At 56.1% G+C, this 23,636-nt stretch overlaps 1 protein-coding gene and 1 long non-coding RNA gene across 3 annotated transcripts; one reads left to right on the top strand and one right to left on the bottom strand.

The window, feature by feature from the left end:
• Positions 1 to 1,016: 1,016 nt before the first annotated feature.
• On the bottom strand, positions 1,017 to 8,382 carry LOC147914149 (uncharacterized). The gene is made up of 3 exons (XR_015555857.1): positions 8,161 to 8,382; positions 6,900 to 7,014; positions 1,017 to 3,529 (listed from the first exon to the last, which is right to left on the bottom strand). It is a non-coding gene; the product is annotated as an uncharacterized LOC147914149 (long non-coding RNA).
• AGTRAP (angiotensin II receptor associated protein) lies at positions 8,365 to 22,119 on the top strand. Of its 2 annotated transcripts, none has more exons than XM_004425594.3 (5): positions 8,365 to 8,451; positions 15,479 to 15,513; positions 17,727 to 17,832; positions 18,718 to 18,892; positions 20,265 to 22,119. In XM_004425594.3, the coding sequence occupies exons 1-5, from the start codon at positions 8,425 to 8,427 to the stop codon at positions 20,378 to 20,380; spliced, it is 459 nt and encodes a 152-aa protein (XP_004425651.1). In that variant the 5' UTR covers positions 8,365 to 8,424; the 3' UTR covers positions 20,381 to 22,119. The 2 variants fall into 2 exon arrangements, with proteins under 2 accessions (XP_004425651.1, XP_087302942.1); XM_087446816.1 differs by having other exon boundaries at positions 18,718 to 18,913.
• Positions 22,120 to 23,636: the final 1,517 nt, after the last annotated feature.

Genomic DNA, 23,636 nt, shown 5'->3' with positions numbered 1-23,636 from the left:
ATGTCCCCTGCTGCTTCTCATTCATTCACTCCACACCTTTGATTGGGCATTTGCTCTGAGCTGAGCAGTCAACATGGCTGCAGGGTCTCTGCCCTCCCCTGCACCCCATCATGGTCCTGCAACCAGTCCTCTTGGGGGGCAGTTTCACATTTTTATCTCCCTCTCCCTTTTAGAGTTGGGACACCTCAAATCCCTATGAGGTGTCAAAGAGATGACGAGGCTGTCACAGCAGGTCAGCCTCCAGCAGCCTCATCCCGGGCCTGGATGGCCGAGTGCAGAGAAAAGCAGACGCCAACTTCAGCAAATGATCAAAGGGCCGCCTGAAGCCGGGCCTGGGTGGGCTCAGATGCCATCCTGGGAAAGGGTGTGACCTGGTGAGGGGGTGGCCTGGCTTGGCACCTGGAGTGATGTCTCTTATCTCAGTGGCAGCCACAGCCAGCACCGCCCAGCTCCCTGACCAGGCCCTCCTAAGCGGGGCTGATCAGAGCAAGGCTGTTTTGGGTCTCAGTGGCTCTGTGACCTAAAGCCAGGGCAGGGTCCTGGCTCTCCTGGGGTCCGGGGTAACCACCGACAGGGGATGTCCTTAAGGGCCTGATGTCCTTGTGAGGATCTCCCTGTCCAGGCGCCACCAAGGCACTGGCTCCTGCCTGGATGGGGGAAACTCCCTAATCTAGGGTTTCCCAGAATGTGGGCCTGGGATTCCCAGCCTCAGGATCCTCTGGGGAGCTAACGCGGGTTTCTAAGTCCCCCTGGGTCTCTGACACAGAATCTCTTGGGGTGGGCTTGGGAATCTGCATGTGTGATAAGTCCCCCACCCCAGGTCTGAGAACCGCTGCACCAACCCTTCCTGAGAACTCACTCTCCTCCCCGCTCAAGCCCCAGGCAGCTGGTGAAGCTCTCTCTGGGGAGGTTCTGAGGAATCAGGCCCAGAAGATCCCCCTTCATGTCAGCTCTGCAAGTCAGACCCTCTCTGTCCCCACTGCTCAACTCTGCCACTGCAGTGCAGAAGTGGGCACAGATAGCACGCAAACGGATGAGCACAAATGAATGAGCACAGCTGTGTTCCAATAAAACTTTATTTACACAAAAGGGCAGCAGGCTGGATCTGCCCACAGGCTGTGGTTTGCCAACCTCTGATCTATACTATTGACCCCTGGGTCAGTGGCTGCAGAAGGCCTACCGGACTTGTAAAAACCCCGTCTGTCCCGGGATGTCAGGTCAAACCCATCTCACTAACGAGGCTCAGAGCAGAGCCGGAGGGAGAGGTCACCCAGTCAGAACCAAGGCCACCGGGACTTCGGCTCTTGGTGCTGGCAGCCTGGGTGCTGCCCTCAGGCATCCAGGGCTGGACTGGGGGGTATCAGCCAGGATCTCCAGAGACACAGAACCAATGGGATATTTCTATCTATATATCTTTAAATGTCTATGGATTAATATATTTCTTCTTTATATACATATTCACATGGATTTATTTTAAGGAATCAGCTCATACTTCTGTAGGGGCCAGCAAGTCTGACATCTGAATGGCAGGCCAGCAGGCCAGAAACTCAGGCTTGAGGCCACATTTCTTCCTCTCCAAAACTTCGGTTTTTGTTCTTAAGACCTTCAACTGGTTGGATGTGGCCCACCCCCATTCTCAAGGGTAATCTCCTTTACTTGAAGTCAACTGCTTGTCGATGTTGACCAAATCTGCAAATTGCCTTCACAGCAACACCTGGATTAGTGTGTGATTAAATCCTCGGGGACCAACGCCTGGCCAAGTCGACAGAAAACTGACCGTCACAGGGGCGCTTCTGGGGCGCAGCGCCTCAGCTTCCGCTCCAGATCACAGTACCAAGCCTGTGGCTGCGCTGTCTTTGGCATGTGGTGAAGCTCTGGGCCCCCTGACTCCCCTGCCAGCTCGAGCATAAGCTGGCAGCAGTGGTCACCATCTGTCATGGACGTGGGCAGGCATGCCCTGGTGTGCCCAGATGAGTGTCTACTCAGTGTCGGGACATGAAATCCCGGTTGGGTGGGGTGGGGGAGGGTGATGTGAATGGACTCGTGACTGGGTAGGCAAGTGGCTACCAGGGGTGCCCCGTGCCCTTCATCATACCCCCACAATGGTGTATCCTGAAATCCACACATTTGTGCCTGGGGACCAGGACAGGAAACCCGGCTCCTTCCACACTGGGGACGGGTGAGTGCAGCAGGGCAGCTTGGTCAGCTCTGCACACTGTGCTCCTGAACTGTCTCTCCGTGTCCCCAGCTCTGACCTTGTGTTCGTGCCTGGCATGGAGCAGAACACATGTCATCTGAACACCACCCTGGCCCCTGTGTACTGAGCTGCGTCCACACGGGAGGCACCCGTCCTCTTAGTAGACGGAAATTGTTGGACCCTATTTTCCAGAGGAGGAAAACGAAGGCACCAAGACAGGCCACTTGTCCAAAGTGGTGCAGTCACTTAGTGGCAGTGCCAGGGGCCCCCTCAAGTCTCTCTGACTCCAAAACCTGATTCAGTCCCCCGACCCCAGGTTGCCTCTCAGATGCCTCAAGTTTACTGAGCGAAAACTAGGAGTCGGTCACCTACCTCGCCCCCGCCCCCACCCACTCCCCAGCTGACGGGAGCTGTGAGCTCATCCAGGATCCCCAAGGCTGCTGTCGGGGCCAGCGGGGACAGGAGCTCGCAGGGCAGGCCTGGGCCCTGAGCTACCAGCACCGAGTCCTGCACTCACTTCAGGCCCCTCCTGGAGGGCTCCTCAAGAGGAAGGGGGTCGGGATGCCTCCCAGGTGCTTCCCAGCTGGTGGAACCCACAGAAGCACCCTGCCTGACCCCACATCTGCTTCCTCATTCTTCTCGATCTCTCCGCCTGCCTGGGCACAGGCTCCCTCGAGGCCCCTCAGCAAGGGAGGTGAGACCTCATGGAACCGGCCCCAGAGCCAGCCCCAAAAGCCAACGGCTGGGAGCCGGCCTAGCAGAAGAGGGTGAAAGCAAACACTGAGATAGCCTCACACAGACAGGCATCCTGGGTGCCGCGGGGCTTGGCGGCCATAACTGGCCTTGTCTGCGTATCTGAGCCCTCAGACGCCTCCCTTGGAATTCTCACCCCGTCCACCTGGGGAGATGGGAGGCCTGACAGAGGGAAGGAGGCAGCAGCCTGAACTCGGGCAGACCCGGGACAGAGGGACAGATCCGGGACAGGCAGTGGGAGGCGGGAGGCAGTTGGCACACGCACACACACGTGCGCGCATCCACGTGCAGACGCACAGACACGTAATGACGGAGAGGATTGCGGGAGTAGGAGTAGGATGAGAGGAACGAGGACAACGCCACAGGACAGAGACTCAGACAGCGGTGGGGGCGGGGCTGTCTCTGTCTTGGGCAACAGCCTCTCACATCCACTTTCTTTCTGGCTGGTGGCCAACACAACCCGTTTCCTGGAAACAACAGGGCACAGGCAGTTTCCTTTTGTGCCTTTTCCACGCTCACCAAGGCATTCACCGGGCATTCTGATGGGTTCTCTCGTGTCCGACTTGAGTGCACGGGTCTCTGGAAAGACAAGGAAATATCACTAAGTGTTTGGGGCCGCCTTGCCAGGATGGGGCTTGCCCGGCACTAATTTTCCTAAGACTCTGATGAGGTGGCGAAGCAACAGGAACATTAGGAATTACTGGCTGTATTTCAAGGCTCAGGGAGGAGTCTTCTAGGAGCCTATAAAAGTCAGCGATGGATGCTGCTGTAGGTCTGAATTCTGTGCCATGAGGACAAATATTTGAGAATCAGCCCCCCTTCCTCTGACTAGTCACAAAAACAAACGTCCCCTCTGGAGAGGGGTCTCTCACCCCTCCCACAATGTCCAGGCTCCTCCAGAAAACCCAGGAAGAGGGGAGTAGCAGAATCGCCCTCCACTCCCTCTAGGCCCGTGCTTCCCCAGGATCACGTCCCCTCCTGGCTCTGAGTGAACGGTGCCATGGACACGGCCGATTTTACTAAACAGATATACGGCTTTGATACTTTCAGGATTTTGGCATCAACCAGAGGCCAGGCCAGAGGACAGGGGATGAAGTCTGGGAGTCCAGGAGAGCCACCCCGACTCCAATCCTACAGGGTCCCATGGGGTTCCTTCACCTTCTCCACGCCCTTTCCCGCTGTCTTTGCTCACGGCAGCTGGTGCTCAGCAAGAGAGAGAAGATCACATCTACAGATACAAAGAACACCACCAACCAACAGAACACCAGGGCTCTCAGCCCTCCAGACTCAGGCCAAGACACACAGCCCTGCGTGTCTGTGACAAGCTGAGCAGAAACACTGAGGAAAGGGCTCCAGACTGAATCCCAGCATTAATCCCTGTGCCACCAAGAGGCCACGGCTCTGCCTCCCAGGCCCTTCTCTGTCATACTTCTTGTGGAGGGCCATGCTCTCTCACAGCCACAGGTGCCTTTCAGACAGTGTTTTGGTTATTTTCTCTGCCCTGTTTCCTCCGGTTTGATTTACCCACTCGGGAAAGGAAGTGGCTGGACCACATCAGAATTGTGGGCTGTCCAGTACGCTGTGGCCCGAAGGACAGCTGGAAACCATTTCAAAGCCTTTCCCTATTCAGTGCCTCCTTCATGACTCACACAGCCCCAGAACTGATTGTCACTGTCCTCATTGTCTAGATGCAGAAAAAAATTCAGAGAGATTAAGTGCTAACCCAAGGCCACATGGTTACAAAGTGGCAGCGCTGGGGGTTGAGGCCAGGGAGGCAGCAGCACGCAGACATGCTGAGGTCCGTCTCCCCGGCTTTGCTAGTAGGAAAGGTGCATGGTGTCTTCTCTCTGTTTTGTCTGCTGCTCCAGCTCAACAGGCGTTTGTCGTGGGCCAGGAGATGCTGAGAGATGCTGAAGGATGCTGCCTTCTTTCATAGGAGCAGGACAGCTATTTGCTCACTGAGCATTATGAAGTGCCAGGAGCTGTGCCAGGCATGCTGTGTAAATTATCCCACATGAGCCCCAGAAGCATCCTGAGGCTGGGCATGGCTAGATAACTTACCCCAGATCACTCTGCCGGGAGGAGGCAAGGCAGGATGTAAAATATACCTTTATCTAAAGGACAGAAGCAACCATGAGAAAGCAATGGCTTCATCAGCCATTTGCATAATGGCTTCATAACCAAATGGCATTGACTGAATGGCTTCCAGGGCAGAGCCTGGACTACAGTGGCATCCTGAGGACAAGCAGAGTCGGGTGGCAGGTCCTCCAGGTGCCTGTGATGGGAGGAAGTGGCACACACATATTGTTCAGTTGGTCTACGTCAGTTCATTCCCTGAGCACCTGCTGTGCACCAGGCACGGGGCTGAGTGTTGAGGTCGCAAGACCCTCCCAACGCTTGCAGTCTAGTTAGGGGGACAGACCATAAACAAGGAAACAAGTCAACTGATAGGGCAATAACATCAGATCTTGATAAGTGCTAAGAAGATGGTACAACCATCTTGGAAAACAGTTTGGCAATTTCGTAAAAAGTTAAATATACACCTGCCACATGATCCAGCCATTCCACTCCCAGATATTTACCCAAGTAGGTAACCATTCCCAATGAAAGAACGAATGAATGAATCTATTCCGCATGTCAGTTTCTTTGTTGAAGGTACAAAGATAAAACTTGACTGAGACAGACAGGATGGGTGAGGGACATGAAAAATTTAAACTTCACTTCCAAAAGTGTACTCACTGAAAACATGACCCCAAAGCCTTGTGGAGTGTGCTTTGTGGAGTCCATGTGTCCTTCCATAGTCAGGACTGGTCATGGCAGGAACTCTGGCTCCTTTGAGAACACGGATAGTTTCTCTTTCCTTTGTTCTTCTGGCCTCTCTCACCCCTCACCGCACCCCGCGCTGGGTCTGCCCCTCCCCCGTGTCTCTGGCCCCAGCTGGAGGGGATGAAGGCAGGGTCACTGTGTGAGCTGCAGGGACACTCCACACACCCAGCCCTGTGCTTCATTCAGCTCCAAGCTGTCTTCCCCTCCTTCCTCGCTCCATCCTTTGCATCTCAGGCTGCGTTTTCCTGCAATGTAGGCTTGGAGCTGAGTGGCTAAATGTCAGGGTCCTGGAGCCAGACCTCCTGGGTCCCCAGCCCACTTTCAACCCAACTAGTGGTATGCCTTTTGGGGAGCCTCTGAATTTCTCTTCACCTTAATCACCTCACTGTAAATCAAGATAAGATGAGGATCCACATCATGGGGTTTTTGTGAGCATCTATTATGAATGACTTTTCACACTGTCTGCCACAAAATAAGTACTTAATAAATGTCCCTGTAACCCCAGTTGTTTGTTTTGCATTTTCTCCTTACAAGGTAATCACAGTCTTATTACACAACTACAGACTGGAATTAAACACCTCAAGGATCTGGGGTGGATGGGGAACATTTCTTAGAAGGAATTGATAAATAGTAATATGATAATAATGTTATAATATCCACCACTTATGGAGGAATTACTCTTTTCTAGGTACTCTGCCAATAACAATAGTTAACTAATAATAAAAATAGTAGTCAATCCTGATTTAGTGCTTACTGTATACCAGGCACTGTTCTATGAGCTTTTCGTATATTAACAAATCCTAACAACACTTCGAGGAAGATACTATTGCTATCCTCATGGTACAGATGAGAAAACTGAAGCACAGAGAGGGAAAGCGACTTGCCCAAGGTCACCCAGGACGCGGACAGAGCCAGGACTCAGATTCTTGCTGCTCTGGTCTAGAGCTAGTCCTCTCTGCTCTATATCCCGAAAAACCAAACTTGATGTCGCCTCTTGGCCGGTCTCTAGAGCTCACCAGCTCTCAGTGCCAACGGCAGATGTTGCACTGCTCTGTCCCCTGGGCTGGAGGCCATTCAATTAGGCGGGTGGGCCCTGCAACCCAGCAAAAGTCCCCTCACTCACCCAGAAAAATCCTTTCTCTGCTCCTGGAGAGAGCCCATTTGATACGCTGAGCATGTTGATGTGCTCTCAGGACCCAGCAGGCGGTCTGGCTTGTTTCCATGTGGTTTCTCCCCTCCTGGAAGGAAGAACAAGCACTCTGATGGACCCCGAGGGGACCCTCCCCCCAGGTGACTCTAAATGAAAGCTGATGTTCTCCAAATGAACGTTTTCTCTGGTTATGGGTGAAGGATGGGGTGGGGAGGAGGATGGAGGTAGTGGGAATTACAGTTCCTTTTTGGGGGTGGAGGCTGGTCAACAGTGTTTGAGAGACATCCCAGGTGAGACAGCCCTTTCCTTCCCCAATTCCCTCCATTCACAGCCGAGGGGCAGACAGTGCGTTGACAGAAGCTTTTTCTTCTCCAATCTTCCTCCTTCTGGAGACAGTGTGTCCCATAGCTTTTCTGCTCATTCTTCAGCTAGATTTGTTCTAAAGCTTCTGGTATATTAACTCATGTGGGCTCCAACCAGTTGGTCCTTGTGTCTTGATAACGACAATATCTTATGTGTGTTCCCCACTTCCTGAGTGCCATGCGCTGTTCTGGGCACTTCACCTTGACAAAGACTCTCTCCTTGACCCAACCTTAGTAGGCCCCTCTGAGCGCTCTTCTCCACTAGGCCTAAACCTTGGCCTTCTCTGACCCTCCTGTCCTTGCTGCGTATGCATAGCCCAGTTTTAGCAAGAATCTTGCTGAGTCAGCTTAGCGAGAATCCCCCTACTCTTGAGATCTGATCAAGCTCCTCATCCCCCAACTTGGATGTCTAAGCCCTGGGTCTGCCTTTAGCAAGAATCCTGTTAGGTCAGTTTAGCAAGAATTCCCCTTGCCTTGATGTCTCCTCTTAGCAATTGTCCATCCACTGACCCCTCACTCTGCCGCTCGCCTAGAAATCCCCACTTGTGCTTGCTGTCTCCCCGGAGCTGAACTTGACGTCTCTCCCGTCTTGTAATATCCCAATTGCAATAGACTTGAATAAAGTTTTCCTTACGTATTAACAAGTGTCAGAATGATTTTTTCTTTAACAGCGTGAATTAGTTCATTTATCCTCACAAGGATCCTATGAGGTAGGTATTGTAAATGTCTCCACTCGAACACACGGAAGGAGAGAGGCCCTAAGGGATGAGACTCCAGCTGTTGCCGCATCCGCAGTTTGCACCTGGACATTCCCCTCAGATTTCCCGGACACAGCTGGTCCCATCAGTCCACCTGCTGGGATATTAACCTACCAAGATATTGCCCCGTTGCAACATAAATCCTGATGATTCTCCAGGCGCGCCCGGGAACTGCCTGGGCTGGAGAAAAGCGCCAGAAGCCCGACGCCGTCTCCTAGCAACCGGGCCTGGGTCACGTGATCCGCTTCACGCGGTCCGGAGCCAGACTGGGGTTGGAGCTGCCGCGGCGGGCGGGGCGGGGCCGGCAAGTTTCTTTCCCGAGTTCGGAGCCCAGGAGTCCCCGAGGCTGTGGCGCAGGTGCCCTCCGCCTTGGTCGGGATGGAGCTGCCCGCGGTGAACTTGAAGGTGGCGACGGGTGGGGCGGGGCGGGCGCGGGGCGGGTCTCCTGGCGTGTGTTGGGCGTTTGCTCTTTTAAACAAAGATTTTAGAGGTGAGAGGACCGAGGGTTTGGGGAAGAGCGGTGGTAGGGAGATAGGAAATGTACAGACCCCAGGTGAGAAGGAGGCGGGCAGACAGACCATAACAGGGAGAGAGATCCAGGAAAAGGCCAGCTGGGAAGACCGAGAGGGAACTGGAGGCGATAGGGGACCGAGAGGGCCGCGCCTTCCCGGGTCAGACCCCGCCAGCTGGGAGCGCCCGGCCCCTGAGGATCGCTTTGGCCTGTGCGCCCAGAAGTCCCCTGGAGAAAGAGGAAGGCGCTGGGGGTGAGGCGTTGAGGGGGAGGCACCGAGAGCCGGAGGTGGGGCTTGGAGGCGGCCACCTCCCCTCCACGGAGAGAGAAGGGCTAGATCGGTCACCTGAACGCGCAGCACCGCCCCAGGAGCCTCCTTTGTTTGCTGAATCTGGTTAAGAAAATCAGATGTTCCCAGACAGGTGGTTTTCCAAAGTTTATAGATCTCGCGTCCTTATTTCCTAAGAAACACGAGCCCCATGGAAGTTACTTAAAAGCAGAAAACCCCAACTTTGTGCACTTGGGACGGCACCGCGGGGCTTCCTGAGATGTCTTCATTTCCTGAGCCGATTTGTCAGCTGTCAATATGCCAGAGGCTGTTCTGCTTTTTCTCCCCGCCCACCCCCAGCCGGCTGTGCCTCCCTGCTCTGTGTGGACAGAGGGACCGAGGCCTTGAGCTTTGGCCAAGAAGGTGTGAACCTTGGACCACAGCTGCCATTTTGGGTCTCAGTGCAGGCTCTTTCCAGACTATGTCCAGGAATGTCCTTTTACTCAGGAGTGACAAAGCGTTTAGCACCCACGGTGTCAGGTGCGAAAGGAAACTAAGAGAGATGACTACAAAACAATGCATCATCCATATTTGGATGATTAGACACTGTCTGCGCTGTGACTTCACGTGGCAGATTTCCTTAATCATACTGGCTCCAGCAAACCGCCCCGAAACTTCCAGTCAACAGCTGGGTTGGACATTTAGCTGGGAAGAAATTTATGTGAGGGCAACTGAAGTTTGTTATTAATACTGTGTTCCAGGCAGTGTGGGGTTAATGCGACTGCCGTTTCTCTCATTAGAGATTTGCCTAAAATAATTGCTAAGAGGGGATCAGGTGAGGGACAGAGCTGCAGGAATTGAGAGGGCGGAGGGCTCTCACTCGTGGGGCATCTGTGGTGTGCCAGGTTATTTATTTCATGACAACAGCTTTCTGAGAAAGCTGATATTGTCATCTTTTTAGAGATGAGCAGACTTCAGCTCAGATCAAGTCAGTAACTTGCCAAGGTCCCACAGGGATTGAGTGGCAGAGTCAGGATTTGAACCCACCAGGGTCAGACTTCCAAGCCGTGTCCTCTCCTGGCCACCAGTTAGTTGGGCTGACTTCTGCCTCCACAATTTATGTCCAGTGGGAGGGCTTAGTTTGTTTTGAGCCACTTGATGGGCCTTCACGGCCACAGGTGTGAGCTGTGCTGGCTTCCGGTGCCCAGGATAAAATGACTGGTCCTTCCCTTGACTTGGGAAACAAGACTCCATGTCTCCAAGGGTCTTAGCTGCTCCCAGTCAGAGACAAGTAAGTGCTGGGAGGCCCTGAGGGGCTAGGGTTGCCAGGTAACATGCAGGACATCCCGTTGAATTTGAATTGCAGATCAACAAGGAATAATTTTTAAGTATAAGTATATCGCAGGCAATATTTGAGACATACTAACAAATTATTCATTATCTGAAATTCCAAATAAACTGGGTGTTCTGTATTTTTGTTGTTGTTAAATCTGGCCACCCTAGGAGGGCAGCTGTTGCCTCCTTGCTCAGAGGCAGGTGAGTGGAATGTTCTGAGATCAAAGCCCCTCCGGAACTGGGGAAGGGTACCCTGTGGCCCTGGGCTCCCTCCCACTCCCTCATTTCATACATTTCTTGGGCATTGGCTGAATGCCTACTTGTGCCCAGCCCAGCCAGAGTGGGCAGTGGTGCCAAGTGAGAAGAAACAGCTGCTCCAGGCCCTTTGCACAAAGGGCAGTCCCTAACTGAGCCCCATCCATGAGCCAAGTCCTGAGCTGCAGGAATAACACTGTGACAAGCTTTGAAAGGACTAGCCTTGGGTTCATGAGGTCTGGTGAGAAAAGGCCCTTGGGAGGAGGGTCCAGGGGGTAATGGAGCATTAGAATTAAGAACTGGGGACACCAGCTTCATAATCGTAGTGATGAGGATGGCGCATCAGGGCTACCTACCTGGCAGGCACGCTGTCGAGTGTTGCATACCCCTGTGCACCTCCCTGTGCCGTTGGATCCACAGCGACCCTATGAAACAAGCACCAGTGTCCCTACTTTACAGAAGAGCAGGCAGCATTCTGAGAGGTCAGGCTACTTGCCAAAGGTCACACAGCTTCTGCATCATGGAGCCAGGCTCAGATCCGTGTATTTGGCTCCAGTGCCCACGCAGTCAGCCACTGCCTGAATCTGCGTCCCCTCTATGGCATTCCTGACTGGTGTCCCTTAGCCTCTGCCACCCTCGGGGACCTCACTACCTCATGTAGCAGGTCACCGGGTGTTTGCACAGGACCGGTAGGAGTATATTCTGTGTGCTGATCTGTCTGTTAACCTTAGGTCTGTCCACACCTGTGTGGGAAGGCCCCCCCATCCCCCATGGGCCCTCAGGGCTGGACAAAGGGTCTAAGGCCTGGTCCACGTAACCCTTTGGTTTCCCCTCCTCCAGGTTAAACTTCCTCGTTCCCATCCACCCTCCCCTTGCTCTTCCAAATCCTCACAGTGTAGCACAGAGGGCAGAGCACGGGCCTTGGGGCCAGACAGACCTGCGTTCAAGGCCAGGCTTTGCTACTTATTAGCTGTGTGCCCTTGAGCAGGTTTCTTTGCCTCTCTGAGCATCAGTTTTCTCACTGTAAGAAGAGGCTAAAAATAGGCCCTGCCCTCTAGGGTGATAAGAGGAGGATCCAGTGGTCCAGGGGGCGGTGTGGCATTACATTTTTATTAGCGTAAAATCTCTGGCCAGACAGACTGAGTCTGAGATACGCATCTGGGCTCTCTTGTTTATAAGCATTACGATTTGGGCCCATTTACTTAATCTTTCATGTCGTCAGTTTCTTCAGAAGTAAAACAGGATAAATACTCTACCCCATACAGCTGCAAGGATGTGGGCCCAGTGTTCAGGGCAGTGTAGACACGTGGCAGGCAGATCCTCATCAGGGGCAGGAGCTGCTGCTGATGCTGTTACAGGATGCCTGTCCCCTCAAGGACTTGTGGTTATGAAGCGGGTACCCACTGTGACCGTCAGAGGGCAGTCTGTCTGCGGTCAGGCGCCCCTGTGAGACATGTGGGTGATGGATACCGCCTCCATTTCAGAGAAGCCACCGGGGCTCAGACACAGAGGACATGGTCCCCGGGTCTCCTATCCCCCACTCCGGCATCCTACAACCCCCTGCTGCCTTGGCCCATTGGCCCTCCCCTCTCCCGGTCTTCTGACACGTTGGACGCCGACTGGATGCCGAGCACTGTGTGAAGAGTCCAGGAGCTCAGGGCCTTCTTTCCTCTTTCCAAACAGGAAAGGTCGGGCTGCCCAGGCACATCCTCAGATCCTGGTCTCTCCCTCCCCCAAGTAGCTCCGGTCCCTCCCCTGCTCCCAGCTCCTGCCTCCCTGTGGCAGCACCTGAGAATCCCGGGTTTCCCCTTGGTCACCAGAAACCTCCCGCAGAACCAGCAGACAGGTCTGCGCTGAGATGAGGGCTATCGGGAAGGGCAGGGCCGGTTTGGCTGGGCTTCTTGTTGGAGCTTTCCTGGACATTACCCCTTTCCAGGCCAGGTGGGTGTGCCCTCCCATTACAAAGATGCAGACACTGAGGCAGGGGATGCTTGGTCTTCCATGGGTTTCTTTTCCCAGGGGCTTAAGAGAAGCGATCAAATGGTGCTAAGTTTCTAAATATTTATAAAACTAAAGTGATGTCACACAGAGGGGACTGTATGTCTTTTGGGGATCTGCAGTATTTCCAGGTCGTACTCTTTTCTTCCCTAAGAGACGGTGTGGTTTTGGACCTTAGCCAGGTGCTCACTCCAGGTTACAGGCCCTTCTGGCTCCAGGAAAAATCTGTGTCTCACTGGTTGTAGGGAGTCATTTCCCGAGGCTTCCATGCAGATCAGCTGCCCTGCGTCTCAGCCTTTCGTCTTTCTTATAAAGCAGGGCTCTGCAGGATAAGGAGCACCGATGTGTTAAAGGCCTACTGTGTGCCCAGTCCAGACGTAGGACCGGGGCCCTGGGCCATGAAGACTTTCTGAAAGAGAAGCCCACAGTGGGGAGGACTAGGTGTTGATTTTCAGGAGGACGGTGCTGTGAGCTGTCCTCCGGGGCCTTCTTCCTCGGTGTCTTCTCTTAGTCTACAAGCAGACACCGGGACCGCTGTGGCTGACGACGTGGCGTGGCCAGTGGCAGGTCCCTTCCCCTCTGTGGTCAGGGTTTCCTGTTAGAGGGGAGGGTAGTTTGCTCTCAAGATAAAGATCAGAATTCTTCCTCACATATCCCAGGCCCAGCCTACCCTACAGCTTCCTGTCCCTCCTCCACCCTCTTACCTTCCCCTGCAGCCGATACCTTGTCTTGTTTTCAGTTTCCAGAATGTTCCATGCTCCCTTCTGCCGGTGCTATCCCTTCTGCTTGAAATGCTCTTCTCTCCTCTCTATCCTGGTTAACCCCCTGCCCACCACCTTCCTCTTGGCTGAAATGTCACCCCAGCAGAGAAGTCTCGGGACCAGCCCACTCCCCCCTCCCTGTTGTAGCATGGGGTTCCTTTTCCTTGGCTGTAAGTGTCCTTCAGAATTGCCTTCCCTCACTGGATCCCACATTCCTGAGGTGATATCTGATTGGTGGGTGTCTCCGCTGGACACAAGTTCTGGGAGGGGAGCGCAGCGCTGTGTCTGCTCTCTCACCGCTGAATCCCTGGTGGGCGTGAAGCGGGTGCCAGCGATGCCGGCTAAACTGTAAATCTTTAAGAACTTAGCACCATTTGAGCACTTCTCTTGAGCCTCTGGGAAAAGACACCCATGGAAGACTAAGCTTCCTCTGCCTCAGCTTACCCATCTTTGTAATGGGGAGGGCACACCCACCCAGGCTCTGGACCCATGACAGCTGGCTAAGTCGGGGTGAATCCTGGCTCTGCCGCCGACCAGCTGTGCGACCTCGGGCAAGTTACTTACCTCTGAGCCTCAGTTTCCTCAGCCGTAAAATGGGGAAATAGTAGCTCGGAGGATTGTGAGGACTAGATGCGCTCCTGTATGGAGAGTGCTCAGGCTGGAGCCCAATGCAGGGGAATTGCTTGGTGATAAACGCACGTGGAGGTCCCGGAGCCAGCCTCCTGTGAGGCATAGACTCGGCTTCTCAAGGTCCCGGGCCCACGTGGAGCCGGGCGCATCGGTCCTTACGGAATTACGTTCCTGGTCTTCTGTAGCTGGAGCAGGACCCCTTTGGTTCACTCACGCTGGGCACTGGGGGTGAAGGTAGAGTCCCCGCCGTCTGCTCCGGATTTCTTTGGCCCGTGTGCAGAAAACGTCCCCGTTTGTCCCCAGCCCACGTAGCCGCCCTCAGCTGAAGGCCAGTCCTCCAGGGTGAAGCCTGGGGCACTGGCTCTGGAGTCATAATTTAGTTCGAGTTTTGCCCCTTGCCTGCAGAAATCTCAATCAACTTGATTTACCTCTGAGCCTGGTTTTCTCGTCTGTAAAATGGGAATGATAGTAGTATCTGTTCCAGAGGCTGTTGTGAGGCTCAGAGGTGACATGGGCGTTGGACACAGGGCCTGGCACATAGTAGGTGTGCAGTGAAGAGTAACTCTTCTAGAAGTGCTTTCTCTCTCAGCAGAGTTTGTTATTGCAGGTGGCAGCCTCTCCCTCTGTTCTCTCACCAGACAGGAAGCTGGGCCTTTCCCTCCAATCCTTGCTGTGTCCGCCCTTGCCCTCTGGTCCAGGCATACCGCCCCTGCCCCCGGTTCCTGGCTTCCCCCTCCCAGCTTGACTCCTCAGTCCCCTGAGTAAACTCCTTCAAGGGTACCCGTCGGCCACTGGGCCCCGCAGAAACTCCTGACTTGGGGCTCCTGAGCCCCCCATGGTCTCAGTGCCACCCCCAACCTCAGCCCTTGCCACTCCCCCTCCTCCCGGCCTGGAACACTCTGGAACGCCTCGCTCACCCTCCCCTTTGCCTGGCTGATCCCTGCTGATCCTTCAGCACCAGCTCCGGAGTCCCCTCCTCCTTAGAAGGAAGCTAGGCTGACAGCTGCCCTCCCTCCCCGGAGCATCTGGGCCTTCCTTCTTTATTTGCTTTCCACGCAGGGCCCTTCTGATTACCAGGGGTAGAGACCAGGTGCAGTGAAGGGGCTGTTATTTTAAGGGCATATAGGGCAATGAAAAGGGTGGAATACTGCAGAAATCTAGAAAAAAGCCAGAGGGATTTTTTCCTTGACATAAATCGTACCACATTACCTCCCTGCAGAAAAGCCCCGCACGGCGTCCCCCAGGGCGCTTAGGAGGAAGTCCCCTCTGGCCCGCACAGCACCCCAGCCCCAGTGTCCCAAGAAATCAGCCTTGTGTGAGCCCCCTCCCTCACCCCCAGCCATTTCCCATCGAGGCCTCTCTGATTGCAGAGCAGATGCCCGGGGTCCCCACAGGAGCCTCCAGCCTCTGGAAGCAGGAAGGGGCGTGGGTGTCAGCTGCCCCAAGGGAGCGGGGAGGGGTGGCGTGGCAGCGCCCCCTGGCCTGTGCTCTTCCTCCACCTCTGGTTCATCGCTGTCGTGGTGTTTCTCTTCAGTAGACATCTGTGAAGGCCTCTTAGATGCTAGGCAGGGGCCTCCTGGGTTTTCTGGCTCCAAAAGCTTCCCCGCCCTGCCCTCCCCCACCATGGTGGTCACATTCACAGGTCTGTTCTTCTCCTCCCGTTTTGTGCCACAGGCCATCCTCCTGGTTCACTGGCTGCTGACGACCTGGTGAGTGAGTGTCTGGTTCTGTGTCCACCTGTCTCCTGGGTCTTATCCACCTGTCTCATGAGCAGTTCCAAGAGTGAATAGCACCTTCGTCAAGAGCATCGTCACCAAGCTCCCCATGTCCCAGGACTGTCAGAGGGGCAGGCAGTTCCCAGAGGCCTTTGCCGTCCCTGCCTCGTGCGAGTTCCGAGCCCTCATCCCAGGGCAAGCAGCGGGCCCGGGGCGGTGCTGACAGCTCAGAGCATCCTCCAGACACTGCCCAAGTCCCCTTGAGGGGGCACGACTCTGCTTCCTCCCCAAGGCCTTTGCATCTGGGAGGCCTGAGGTGCTGAAGCCAGGGGGCCGGGCTTGCACGCAGTGCCGGCGTCCCCGAGCAGCCACGGGGTGGACACCAGTGGAGCTCTGTGTGTCTGTGATCTTGACTGAGTCACTTGCTCCCTAGTCATTTTCTCGGCTAAAATGAGAGCGTTACTGACCCTCTCGCTTATTTTGTAAGGTCACTGGAGGTGAAGCGTGACTTTAGAGACTAGTAACCACTAACGCTCCCTGAGTGGGTCCTGCTGCCAGCCGCGGGCTGAGCGCCTCTGTGGGTTAGCTCATCGGCTCGGCAAGTAGATGCACATGAGCCCGAGACACAGGGTGAGGTCACTTGCTTGGGGGGACCCTCACTCTTACATCACACTCCCTGCCCAGAGACGGCAGACTCAGGGTTCAGGCCGACCCTGCTCCGGTCCTGGCTCTGCACGTTCCAGCCGGTCACCTTGGGCAAGTGACTCCACCTCTCAGGGCCTTGGTTCCCATCTGTGAAATGGGTGTCGGGGGCATGCCCCTCAGGAGCCGGGAGGGAGGAGCGTGGCAGCGCCCTTACACGCCCCGGCCTGCCGCAGAGGGAGCCGAGGAGCGCGGCGCTGAGTTTCAGTGTCACCATCTGTTCTTTCTGTTGAGCTTCTGGGGAGATTTCTTGGCCAACAAGGTTGGAGACCACTGAGTGCATGCGTGCATGTTGCAGACTTTCAAGTGTGGTGCACGTGTGAACAGTTGTGAATAATGTGAACAGTCATAGTCCTGGGTAATGACCTACAGATTTCGCAGGCCCACGCCCCAAGATTCTGAGTTGGTGAGTCTGGGCCGGGGCCCCAGCACTTGCTTTCTTAAATCTGAAGGATGAGATTACTTATCAAAGCCTGTTGAGCCTGGTTGCTATCCACACTCCACTGCTTTGCTCGTGTTTTCTGTGTGCTACGCTTCAGTGAATGTCATTTAAACTTGTGAAGTGCCCCACTGCGTGCTGGTACAGTCGAGGCCCAGTGGATGTGGTGGGTAAGAGCATGGCCTCTAGAGCCAGACTGCCTAGGTTCAAATCCCAGCTCTGCCACTTAACAGCTCTGTGACCTTGGGCAAGTTACTTGACCTCTCTGTGCTTCAGTTTGCTCCTCTGTAAAATGAGGATAATAATAGTGCCCCCTTCCTAGAGTTGTTAACACAAATGCACATAAATGAGTTAATTTAAGGCACTTAGAACTGTGCTGGATAATAGTAAGGGCTCTGTGTTAACTGTTATTTTTATTAACAAACAAATAAGTAACATATCAGTTAGTGGGAATACCCTAAAAAATAAAATAGGCTGGGCGTTGTGTTAGAAAGTGACAAGGTAGTACTTAAAATTGGGCGGTCAGGGAAGGAGTCTCGGAGTTAACATTTGAGCTAAGACTCAAATGACGAAAGGGGCCGAGTGTTCAGGGCAGAGGGAGCAGCACGGGCAGCGGCCGGGAGGTTAGGGGGCTGTGTCGTGGGCCGGATCCCACAGGGTCCCTTAGGCCGTGGCGAAGAGTCTGCATTTTATTCCAAGCGGGACAGAGAACTGGGCGGAGTTTTAGCAGAGGAGTGACATGGCCTGGTTTCCATGACTGCTTGCTGTACAGAGGATGGCCTGCAGGGGGCAGGAGTGGGAGGAAGGAGAACAGCGGGAGGGGCTGTGCTGATAAATCCTGGCAGGAGAGGATGATGGTTTGGACGTGGAGGGACGTGGCCGTATTCGGGATCCATTGGGAAGCAGAGCCAGTGGGATTGGCTGACATGCAGATGGGGAGGAGAACAAGGGCCTCGCGCCTGGCCCACTGGGGCCTCGTCTCCGCGGGGCCCTGAGACCTGCGGGAGGCGGTGGGCGCCTGTGGGGTGGTCACCTCCTGACGTGACTCAGGTGCCTCTTCCCGCAGGGGCTGCATCGTGTTCTCGGGCCCCTACACCTGGGCCAACTTCACCATCCTGGCCTTGGGCGTGTGGGCCGTTGCTCAGCGGGACTCCATCGACGCCATAAGCATGGTGAGCGGAGGGCGGGAGGGGGAAGCTGCGCGGGGAACTGGCTCAGGGTCATCCGGGCCCCACTCTGTCTTCCCCTCACCCGTCCCAATCTTCCCTCTTCCTTGTGCCCCACTTTCCGTCTCTAAAGCCTGTGAATAAGCCGCCCAGGCGCCAGCCCTCCTGGCTTCACTAGCCTGGCCTGCTTGTCTGCTTGCCTGCCTCCGAGAGCCCGGAGTCTCCACTGTCTTCCCCAAGGAAGGCGTGGGGGCCCCCCCCCAGTGCCCCAGATGGGCCCCCCAGGGGCATGGAGCCGGCACCCAATAACCCGCCTCTGGGGCCCTCCAGTAGGGACAGATGTGGCCGGGAGACCGGTGAAGAGGGAACCCCACTACTTTGTGAGGTCCGAGTGGACGCGGCCCTGCTGCCCTCTCCCATGGGGGGCTTCCGACACCCCCTAAGCCCCGAGGGGAGTGAGCACTCCAGCCCTGGCCTCTCAGGTGACTGAGCAGGGATTTCCTTGGTGCTGGAGACGGTTTGGGTGAACTCCGAGGGACCTTCCATCTCGGAGGTTCTGGAACCAAGTCTTGTGCCCTGTCATGGCCTCAAGGGTAACAGGGGATGAAAGGGGGGTGAGGGTTCTGGTGGAGCCAGCTTGCGGGGTCCAGACCTGGCCCCCACGTCCCTGCTCCCTGTCCTGTAGTCCCCAGTCAGGCCTCTCATCCACAGGGTCCCGCCTCCTTGCTGGATCTGTTTTCCAGCAAACCCTAAGGAGACAGGAGGGCGCAGATGGAGGTTCTGGTCTGGCATATATGGTGGGGGAGCGATGGGGGCATGACAGGGCGTCAGTGTGCTTATGTGCTCCCATGACATGTGGTCACCCCTGGGCCCTGCCGGCCTGTCTTGCAGTTTCTGGGTGGCTTGGTGGCCACCATCTTCCTGGACATCGTCCACATCAGCATCTTCTACCCTCGGAATGGCCTCACGGACACGGAGCGCTTTGGCGCTGGCATGGCCATCCTCAGCCTGCTCCTCAAGCCGTTCTCCTGCTGCCTCATCTACCACATGTACCGGGAGCGCGGGGGTGAGCTCCCACTCCACACCGGTGAGGCCACCACCTCAGCCAGCTCCCCAAATCCCCTCCTGCTGGCCCGGTGCTGGCACTGCCATCCTTGTCTGACCCACAGCCCCTCCCCCAGTGAGCCGACCTCGCCCCATGGGACAAGGGCTCCAACTGCAGGGAGGGATATGACATGGGTGCTGAGCACCAGGCCACAGGGTGCACAAGCTTCCAATCTCTGCTGCAGGAGCCCAGGGGTCCCCCAGCTGTTCCAGCCTGGTGTGACCTTTTCGTGACTTCAAGCTACAGGCAGAGTTGAGGGTGGCGGCCAAGCCCCCATCTCAGCCCGAGCACAGGTGCAGCTGAGGCTGTGATCCAAGGGCAGCTCTGGGGAGTCTGCAGTCTGACGCTGGTTGGCACCTGCAGCTTCACTGGCCCCCTCCCTGGAGCCCCCTCTCCTGCCCCATGGGGTCTGGGTGGCCAAGGGGAGGTGGTGCTACCATGAGCCCTGGGAGCCTCGGCTGAAGACAGCGTTGACCTGCGGGCGCTGTCCCTGCTGACCGGCCCTCTCGCCTTAGCCCGCCCTCGCTGCCCCCCCCCACACACCCTCTCTGAGCTGCGCCCCTTCCCGTGGGAGCCGAGCCTTTTCCCCGCTCTCTGACACACGTTCTCCTGTCTCTCTGAGAGACGTGGAGGAGGCAAGCATGATCCTCTACCCCTCACTCCTGAGAAGAGAGGCCCAGAGTGGCCCAGGCCTGCCCCGGGGTGAGGGCAATCCAGTGACATTCGTTCCATTGGACAGATGAGGAAACTGAGGTCCAGAGCCCGTGGGACTTTTCCAGGATCACAGCACAGATGTGCTGCACAGGGATGGCAGGGGGCGTGGACACTCAGAGCTCTCTGGCCCCAGCTCTCGAGGCTCTGTGACTGTGCCAGGCTCTGGGGCCTTCTGGACACAGTAACACAGCGTCCATGCTGCCTGGGAGAGGCACTGGAGGGGAGCCTGGGGGCCCAGATTCCTGCCCACATGCAGCCCAGGGAAGCACGGGGGCAAAGCAGCTAAGAGCCCTGGCTTTGGGGTCGTGCCCTGGGGTTGAATCCTAGCTTAGGGCTGTGCAGTCTCAGGCAAGTCAGTTCATCTCTTTACCCCTCAGTTTCCTCATCTGTAAACACCTCATCAATAAAATACCTGCTCTGTAGGGTCAGGGGAGGATGGAATGAACAGTACGTGCTGAAGGCTCGGTGCATGGGCCTGCTGCCACCGTCACTGTCCTGGGTGCAGGGCGCCTGGCTCTGGCCTGCTTGGAGGGGGTAGGGTGGATCTTGGTTTGGAGTTGGTGGAATGTCCTGAGTCCTCGCCCCTCATTTTTCCTTCTCCCCATCTCCCTGCCCCTAGGTTTCCTTGGACCTTCACAGGAGCACAGCGCCTATCAGACAATTGACTCGTCAGAGGCGCGCACGGAGCCCTTTGCCAGCCCAGATGGCAGAGGTCACACCTCCCAAGGGTACTGAAGGCAGCCCCGCTGTCCTCGGCCCCAGCCCAGGAGCCTGTTAGATAAACTGCGGGGAGGCCTGGGCTGCATCGCCTTCCTTGTGCCTTGGATGGCGTTCCAGGGGTGTACCTGACCCCGCTTTCTTGGACCTAACCTGGAATGTTCTCTTCTGTTCCCCGTATCGGCCGTTGCCTGACTCAAGTGCCCTGAGAGGCCAGGAGTCCCCGTCTACACCCGTCCCAAGCTCCCCGAAGCCTCCCCTCCCTTCCAGGTACCCCACTGGTCCTAGGCTGGGGACCCTGGTTGCTTTCCTCACCTGCACCCTTAGCTGCTCCATGCAGGCCCCAGCCGAGCCACGCCTGAGCCTGCAGGGCCAGGCCTCTAAGGGCAGTGATGCCCCTGCCCCGGGCCTTCCCCGCAGTTTGTGGAGCCCTCTGCAGAAGCTCTGAGAGCTTCGGGTCATGCTCAGCCCCGGGAGCAGACCAGCATGGGAGTCAACTCCCTGTGCTTCTCACTGTCTGGCCACTTGGTACGTGGAGCCCCTGGGGCTGGAGGCAGGGGGTGTCTGTAGCACCTGAGACCCACCACAGCTTCCAGCTGCCCTTCTCAGAACCAGGGCATTAAAGTTTGGGGAATGTTGTAGCTGGCTGTGTTTGGAGGCCTGTTTGATCTCCCGGCTGGGCTGGGGCCCGGACCTGCCATTCCTAGGAAGATTTCTCCTGTGAATCCCCAGGGCACCTGGGCTTAGCTGCCTGTTCTGTTGTGGCAGGAGGGGGCAGGGGCTCGTGACTAGCTGGGCCTGCCCTGTGCCCGGCTCTGGCCTGGCTGAGGCCCCAGCAGAGGAGGACACTGTTCCGTGTGGCAAATGGGTCTCCATTTCTCTGAATCAGACAACTCGGGTATTGGTTTGAATCCTGCTCTGCTACTGACTGGCATGTGCCCTTGGGCAACTTAACGTCTCTGACCTCAGTGTCTTCTGGAAAAGGGCTGATGCCTGCCAGAGGGTGATGATGCAAATGAAATGTAAAGTGCCTCCCCTGGGGAAGGGCTCTGTAAACGACAGCAAAGTTGTTAGTGGGGTTGCTCCTTGAGCCCGTGATGATGTTGGGTCAGGAGGCATGGGGTGACCTCTTCCTGGTGGGCCCTGTGTCTTGGCCTCAGAGCTGACTGGGACTGACCCCTGCCCAGAAGCTCCAAGGGTCCCATGACCGGGGCCCTACCCCACTTCGACTGGGTGGGCATTGGCCACTGCGCCCCAGGTGTCTGGGCTTTCCCAGGCCATCCTGGCTTGTCCTCGGCACGAAGAGGTCAAGGCCTAGCGCACATCCCCCACCGTGCCACCGTTTCCATCGATCCGAAGAGGCTGAGCACCTCCCACGAGTGGGCAAGGGCTTAGGGATACAGGGGTGAACTCCGACGCCTGCTCTCGGGGAACAGACCTTAAGAGTCCTCCGTTGGGAGACAAGAGCCCTAAAAGCAGGGAACACGGGCCTCTGGGCAGGGACTCGTGCTCTGGGGCCAAGGGATGCTGAGCGGCTGCAGCTGCGGAAAACTGGAGACAGCCTCACTGCGAGAAGCGGACGGACAGATAAGCCGTGGTGCATTCACTCTATGGGATCCTGTGAGCAGTGCAAGTGAATAAACCAGACCTGTTTCTGTTGACGTTGGTCCCCCCAGATGTGAACAAAACAGACTGCAGAATGGCGTGTGCAATATGAGAGCATTAGTGTGTATTTAAAACCTCACAGTGATACGGTATATTATTCTTGGGTGTTGATGTGGTGAAATGTACACGTATGGACTAGAAGGACACATGTCAAGTTCAGGATTGTGGTGGCCGTGGTGGAGGAGGGGTGTGGCCTGAGGGGATGGGACTAGAACTCAAGTTCCTGGCACATGGGAGGCATGCCGTGTACAAGCTGCATCTGTGTCGTGAACACGTCAGATTTCCAGAGGGAATGAAAAGGTGGGCGGTCGGGGGGGGGAGCAGTGGGGGCACAGATAATAGAGCCTGTGCCAAGCAGAGGGGAGAGTGTATTCAGAGACCCCAGTTCCTCATAGCCCCAGACTCCCAGGTTGGACCGGATCTTTGTGGAGGGGATAGAGGAAGCCTCCTGTCTTAAGTGTGTTCCCAGAAGCAGACTCTGAGATGAAGTGTGTGACTTGGTGCAGAGCAAGGGAGCCGGGATTTCTTGGTCATTGGCCAAGGGCTGCTCTGGGGCTGGGGGTGGGTGACTTAAACTTCCAGGCTACTCCGGCTCCCTGACCATGCAGGCAAAGTGGCCCCAGGAGCCCGAGCACCGTCCTGCAAGGAGAGGGCCGTCAGAGGCATACAGAATCGGTGAGGACCACCAGTGTGGCCACCCCCTTTCCACACAGCCGGTCTCATCAGAGAGAGCTTCTAACATTCATTCAACAAGCAATCGAGAGCCTGTGGGAAGTCGGCAGTGTTCTAGATGCTGAAGATGCCAGAGTGGAAAAAGCACCCCCAGTACCCAGAAGATTCCATCTCCATGAGAGGGGAACAGGTCGTAGGAAGGCCTGAGTGGGCACATGGTTGCCTGGCCTGTTTGGGGCAAGGTCAGGAGGCCACGGTGGCTGGAGGTGAGGGGAGGGGAAGGCATGAGGTCGGGAAGTCAGCAGAGCTCGGATGGCGCAGGGTTAACAGGTCATTTTGAGAACTTTGGCCTTTACTGAGTGAGATGGGAGCCCCTGGGGGGCTTTGGGCAGAGTTGGATATGGTCTGGCTCACATTTTAAGAGGACACCAGAGGACAATGTTGGCGGCTTGGACGAGGAGGTAGAGGTGGGGTGGTGACAAGTGGTCTTGTTGAGCAGAACACTGTGCACTGGTTGTCACTCCTGGGGCAGGAACCCAGACACTTCTGCCCATCGCATCTTGGTAGTGGAGGTGCTAAGGAGAAAACAGTGCAGCCGAGTACTGGATGGACGATGCTTTACTCACGCCGAAGAGACAGCAAGACCAGCTTCAGTAGTGGGCGTCCATCCCCATGGCCAGCGGGTGTCCCCCGGCAGCTGATGGTGGCAGTGTGCTTACTCTCCCCCCTCTCATGCCGCAGTGAAGGACACTGTCCCCTCCCCGAGAAGGACAGAGTCAGGGGGGTTGGCCACGTGCCATGTGATACACACTTAAGCAGAACTAAAGGGGAGACATGGGGCCAGAGACAGGGAGAGAGATTCCCACGCAAGGGGACAGACTTGGCACAGGCTGTGTGGGCTCCTTATCTCTTGGTAAGGAAGTGTTCAGGCCCAAGG

The sequence above is a fragment of the Ceratotherium simum genome, chromosome 22 (assembly GCF_057802395.1).
Source record: "Ceratotherium simum simum isolate JZ-2026a chromosome 22, ASM5780239v1, whole genome shotgun sequence".
In the NCBI taxonomy this organism is placed as follows: domain Eukaryota; kingdom Metazoa; phylum Chordata; class Mammalia; order Perissodactyla; family Rhinocerotidae; genus Ceratotherium; species Ceratotherium simum.
This window is presented reverse-complemented; position numbering and strand designations above follow the sequence as displayed.